At 38.5% G+C, this 6,680-nt stretch overlaps 1 protein-coding gene across 1 annotated transcript; it reads left to right on the forward strand.

The window, feature by feature from the left end:
- Positions 1–741: 741 nt before the first annotated feature.
- On the forward strand, positions 742–6,250 carry LOC103191832 (beta-defensin 118-like). The gene is made up of 2 exons (XM_007934711.1): positions 742–799; positions 6,003–6,250. The coding sequence occupies exons 1-2, from the start codon at positions 742–744 to the stop codon at positions 6,248–6,250; spliced, it is 306 nt and encodes a 101-aa protein (XP_007932902.1).
- Positions 6,251–6,680: the final 430 nt, after the last annotated feature.

The following is a 6,680-nucleotide window of genomic DNA, read 5'->3' on the forward strand; positions in this document are numbered from 1 at the left end:
AGAAATAGCATCTCTAATACCTTTTGCCTCGGAAACCCAAGGAGGGGTCGCTATGAGTCAGGGCCGACTCGACGGCAAACAACGACGACAACAACAATACCTTTTGCCAACACTGGGGAGAGGGCATTTTGGGTGATATAAAATCTCTCCCTCCTACTAGTCACTCCTCACTGGCCTCGGTGCTCCTATCTGCCTATTTGATCCCAAAGATCCTAATTCTAAGCCTCTCCAGGATATGAAGCATTGCAGAAACATGTGTTCATTACCTTCACTGAAAAATTCTTTTCTGAGTCTCTGTAAGATTAAGCCCTTGGCCCTGGAAGCACAGTAAAGACAGAGATGATTTCTGACCACATGGGTGGAGGTGGTTTCAAGGCAGTGTATGAGGGCAATGACGGAATGAGAGGGGATCGGAGAGAGGGGAACACTCTAGCGAGGGGAAGGAAGACCAAAGATTTCCTGGTGCCTGGATCCTCTGTTCAGGTATTTCCACAATATGTTTACCTTCTCTAGTCCTTCTGGCTCCCCTCAGAGTGCATAAAACAGGACTCTGGGTAGTGAATAATCAATTAATGCTACTGATGAAAGGACCAATGTTATTGATAGTAAAGCTTTATACTTCTCTTTGGGTCATTGCCCATGACCACCCCTCCTCCAAGGAGGCCAATAAAGACCTGAGTCCAGAGCTATGTTGCAGAATGCTTTGGACTCCTGGATATTCCACATCCTTTTCAAAAGATCATGAAATTCTTATTCTTGGCCCTTGCTGTACTTTTGGTCCTGTTCCAGATGTTCACAGGTAACCAGAACTCAAGGAAGAAAGGAAGAGAGTTAGGACAAGCTTTGAAACTAGATGAGATGAGATGACTGAAGGAGTAAGTGTAGATAAAGAAGGGAAGAGGTCAGAGGAGTGATCGTGAGGCACTCCAACAGCCAGGGAGTTGAGAAATAAGACTAAAAAGGAACAGCCAGTGAAGTAGGAGGGAAACCAGGAGATGCTGGTGTCCTGTGAGACAAACTAAGAAAGTTTTTCAAGGAGAATGTGAGCAACCACATAAGTTCTGCTCTTAGAGCAAGGAAGATAAGGACAGAAAATTGATCACTCTTATTTATTAAGTTTTTACATCTTTTTAAGAGGTTGCCTTGGGTTCAAAGATAATCAACTCTGTAATTTATGACATATCTTAACCATCAGACCATGCAGTGCCCCTTTTGTTTACAACTTGTACCCTATTCCTTCCACACCCTAGGCAACTTTCCTAACATGTTTGACATGAATCCCTGTGCCTGTATGTTTTCTTTTAAAATATGTACCTCTATTTTGTGTGCATATGTTTTTAACTTACATCAATGCCATTGTACCGTAGATCTCATTCTGTTTTTTTCCACTTAAACTCAACACTATGTCTGTAGGATCTACCTGTGTTGCTCTGTTTCCATCTACCCTATGGATTCTAATGGCTGTACAATGACCCATGGTGTGCATTTATCACTGTTTCTTTATTCTTCTGGGGATGCACACCCAAAATGTCTGCATAGACCCAGATGTGAAAAGATTGGTTCATGATTGGCACCATCCTAATGGCAAGGAGCCTCAGAGATTTTCTGTGGAATTTCTGGGTCACAGGGAGTGCATATTTTTAATGTGACTGAATGCAGCCAGATTGCTTTGCAGATCCAGCCCATGGTCCCACCAGCTTGGCTTGATGGGTTCAAGATGCATTAAAGACCTACATGTAAAAGAAAAACTTGTAAACATAATACAAAAAGGTAAACTTTCCTTTTATCACAATACCCCCCACACATTCTTTGCATTATTCATCTTTCTAATATTTGCAAGTGATATTTGCAAAGTGATGTATCGTTATTGTTTAAATACACATTTCTCATATTCCTGAGCTTGAACACCTTCTCATATGCCCATTGGCCTTTGGGTATCACTTTCTATAAGTAGCCTGAACACTGTTGTTGTTAGGTGCTATCGAGTGGGCTCCGCCTCACAGTGACCCTGTGTACAGCAGAACGAAACACTGTCTGGCCCTGTGCCAGCCTCACAATCCTTCTCAAAGAAGTGGCCAGTGGAAACCTTGTGAATAGCAGTGAAACACTGTCTGATATAGCATGAACATAAGATTCTTCTTTTTTTCTATTGGAGTTACTATCTTTTTCTTGTTGATTTGCAGATGACCTTTTATACAGTCTAGATATCACAGTTTTGTCACCTCTAGACATTTCAAACTTGATATCCCCAAACTGTCTTCTGTCTGTTAATTTTGTCCATGATGTCCTTTGTTGAACAGAAATCCTTAATTGTGATGTAATCTTATATAGCAAACTTTTGCGTTATGGTTTACACTTCATGTGATTTCCTTCAAAGTACTTCTTCATTCATAGGTCAAAAGGACATTTTTCCTTTTTTCTATTATATTTACAATGCCTTTCACATTTATTCTTTAATCCATTTTGAACCCACATTTCTCTATGGAGTAAGGTAAGGATTTAATTTTACTTCTCTCCATAAAGCAAGCCAATATTCCCAACATTGTTTACTGAAAACAATTTTAAAGAAGAACTGTTTTCTTTTTTTTTTTTTTCCTATTGTTTTGTGATGTCATCTTTATTGCAAAGCAAGTTTCAATATGCTTGGAATCAATCTTTAAGTTCTCTACTCTGATCTTTTCATCTGGTTGCCAATTCTTTTGCCAATGCCATTCTAGTGTAAAGCAATGCTAAAAGTTCTCTTACATGACACATTGTAATCATTAGACCATGCAAAGCCCCTTTTATTTACAACTTTTACCCCATGCTTTCCACACCCTAGGCAACTTTCCTAACATGTTTGACATGCATCCCTGTGCCTGTATGTTTCCTTTTAAAATATCTGGTTGCCAATTCTCTTGCCAATGCCATTCTAGTGTAAAGCAATGCTAAAAGTTCTCTTTAACTGGTACTCTGTGTGGAGGTTTCTCAACTGTAACACTAGTGTGTGGGGTGTAGGACTTTAAAGAGGGAAGGAAATGAACTTTGGACTTAGAATTTTTATGTCCATTCCCAGGAATATTTATGTGTAGGAGCATAACAAAAATACTCTCACAAGTAGAAAGTCTCAGAATGTTTGCCACACTAATATGCACTTTGAAAATTCTCTTGGAAGAAGAACTCAAATAAAAAGAGAAACAAATCCAGCAGGATGTTGGAAATGATATGAGATATAAGAATCAATTAATTTGTAAGTTTTAGTTGACTAAAAAATCCGGACTAGAGAAGAAGAATGCCCATAATCGCCCATCCATTTTAGATAATCCTATGGTTAGGAAGAGATGGCCAAGACTCAGTGGAGAGGTAGCAAAGGAATGTGAGAGCATGCTAAAGTACTCGTCTTGCAAAGGAATAAAATATAATTATGAATAAGTTTTAAAAGTCCATATATCATAGTTATCATGGGTATGGAGTTCCTGGGTGGTGCAAATCGTTAATGGACTTGCTGCTAAGTGAGAGGTTGGTAGTTCAAGTCCAACCAGAGATGTCTGAGAAGAAAGGCCTGGCAATTTAATTCCAAAAACTCAGCTATTAAAAGTCCTGTGGAGCCCTGTTCTGCTCTGACACATGGTGTCATGAGTTGGAACCAACACAACCATAACTGATTCTTTTGAATCATTAATATGACTTTTGTTATTGCTGATAGCATAAGAATAAAAATAAAATGAGTGCATTATAAACCAGCCAAAGAAACTCTTACCCATCTAATTGAAAATAGTAAATAAGTGAAAAAAAAACTTTGATAAAATAAGAGAGCAGAAAAAAAGTCCAAATATAGTTTTAATTACAATAAATATATATGGATTAAAATCACTAATTAAAGGGTTGTTGTTGTTATGTGCCGTCGAGTCGGACCCGACTCATAGAAACCCCTCCTTGGGTTTCCAAGGCAGTATCGCTACAGAAGTAGATTGCCCAAACTTCCTTCCGAGGAATGGCTGAGGGGTTTGAACTGCCAGCCTTCTGGTTAGTAGTCAAGTGCCTTAGGCACCACACTACCAGAGCTCCCTAATTAAAGGCTTAAATTCTCAAATTAGGTGAAAAAAAAAAAAATCTAACAGCATGTTGTCTAAAGAACATTGGCACACATATATAATCAGATATGGAAACATTAAAGTAATAAAGTGTCATACTAAGCAAATATCTACTAACATAAAGCTGGAGTAGCAATCTTAATATGTGTCACGTGTCAGAGAATAATTCTAGGTAAAAAGTATCATTGATAAAGAGGTAGTTTTTATACCAGTAAAAGAAAAGTGCTGCAAGAACATGTTGGCACCTACAATGTCCACTTCCAAATTTATGAAACAACCAACGACCATGTTTTATAGAAAAACAAGTACATCAACTATAGTATTTGGAGATTTTTAACCCAAATTTTAGCAACTGGTTAAAAACAACACACTGAAGTTCTTCTGCCCAATGTATTGAGTAAGCCTGAGAGATACTCAGGGGGAGATGGCTTGAGGAGATGGAGTCAGATGAATGCACAAACCTAGGAAAGCCAAAAATTGCCAGCACTACTAGAAGCTGAGGAAGATGGGGCCATCTACTCCCGTAGTGACACTGCCTCGGAAACCCAAGGAGGGGTCACTATGAGTCGGGTCCGATTCGACGGCACATAACAACAACAACAACAACTAGAAGCTGAAAAAAGCAAAAAAAAAAAAAAAAAGGAAGAAGAAGAAGAAGGACCTTCCCATAGAGCTAACACCCCAAATTAGACTTCTAACCTCTAGATGTACGAGGAAATAAACTTCCATGCTTTAAACCCACCTACTTGGCAGCTTAGGAAATTGAGACAGATGCCTCAGTGAAAGTGCCTCAAAAAGTAAGAATCATAGATTATCTCGATTCTATCTCTTGAGATTTGGCACGTTTTATGGTTTATACATATATTGTCTGTGAAGTGACCAACAGGCATCTTAAAAATAAAACAGATTTCTATCTACTTGTAGGGATATTTCATCCTTAGACTTTGTAAAATACTTTGTTGCTGCCTTTCAAGAATTTATTAGTATACAGATATTCTTCCAAAGATTTTCTAGACGTTGTCTATAGTACAGTGGTTCTCAGTATACCCCCTCAACCAATGGCATCAGCATTACCTGGGAATTTTTTGAAAGTACAAATTTTCAGGTCCCATCCCAGACCTAGTGAATCGGAAACTGTGGGGATAGGGTCCTGCAATCTGTGTTTTAACAAACTCCCAGGAGACTGTGATGCCGGCTAACGTGTGAGAACCACTGCTCTAGTAAATCGCCTACCACAGCTGGGCTTCTGTGCTCTCTGATTAAACACTGGTTTAGTTTCATTACTGACTCACAGAGCACTCATTTAAAAAATATATATATATATATTGTGATTTGGGTGAAAGTTTACAGAGCAAATTCATTTTCCATACAGCAGTTCATACATATTTTGTCCCTTGACATTGACTTCAATTCCCCACAATGTAACAGCTCTCTTTCCACTTACTCCCCATAGTTACCTCTTCCCTGTGTCCTTCCCTCCCGTGCACTCCTGTTCCCCGCCCCCACAGCCGTCTCCTTATGCAAACACTGTCCTTCTGTTCTTCCGTGATTTATCATAGAGCAATCTTTTTTAAGACACCATAAGTGACAATTATGAGTCCAATTTTAGTTAAAATTCCTACAATGTAGTAGGATAAACGTCAATAATTCAGCTGAGGTTCAATTAAATTAACCTCCTTTGCATAGCTAATTCTCATAGTCACACAACTTGTTGACAAATGACTCCAGTTACTGCTGGACAGCAAATTCCTTTGACATTGATGATAAGATACTTAAAGATAGGGACTATTTTATCAAACCTTGCTTTGCTTATGTAATCTCTTCTAATGCACACAAGGTTGTTGTCAAGATTACAGATATGCTCATTTTAATTGTCATGACTATGAGCTTCAATATCTTGAGTCAATTCCCTTCCTTTACTCTTTTCAGTCTGCAGGGGCCGAAAATCCTGCTGGACCAAAAAAAGACAGTGCAGGAAAGACTGCAAACATGGTGAGCAGCTGAAGGTATCATGTAAAAATGGTAACTATTGCTGTATTCCAAACAAGACAGATTCTCAACCACACAGACCAACCCAAGGACTTACCAGCAAAACCCAAAACCTAGATGACGATATTCAAGCATATATCCCAGACATCCCAATAATCATCAGTGGTGCCAACAAGAATTTAAAGTGAAACAACTAAAAATTTGGGACTTCTAAGACCAAAGATTATCAACACCAGTCCCTCATCTTTGGACCTTTAAAACTATCAGTCACTGATCTATAAGACTTTCCGATTTCCTAAGATCTGAAAATTCTATGGTGTCCCAACCTCACCAATATACAATTCTAAACAAAAACGATGAAAAACTAATTAGTTGTTAGAAGAAATGCAGAAAACTTACTGTTTTCCCTGAAAATTCTCTTAACATACTTTTTTAAACATTAAATATCATTTCTTCACTCAAGAAAAACACTTTTCCATTTTTTTTTCTGCCTATGATTTGATAGTATCCTGTGTCTTTTACATTATTCTCTCCGTCTGAGCCTCTCCCATCCCAACAAGAGTTTGGGAAGCCTCTGATAAATCCTTTGTGTCGTTCTTGTTTCCTGGCTCAAAAATA

This window comes from Orycteropus afer, unplaced genomic scaffold (assembly GCF_000298275.1).
Source record: "Orycteropus afer afer isolate SDZICR_OR568_19922 unplaced genomic scaffold, OryAfe1.0 scaffold00020, whole genome shotgun sequence".
Lineage (NCBI taxonomy): Eukaryota > Metazoa > Chordata > Mammalia > Tubulidentata > Orycteropodidae > Orycteropus > Orycteropus afer.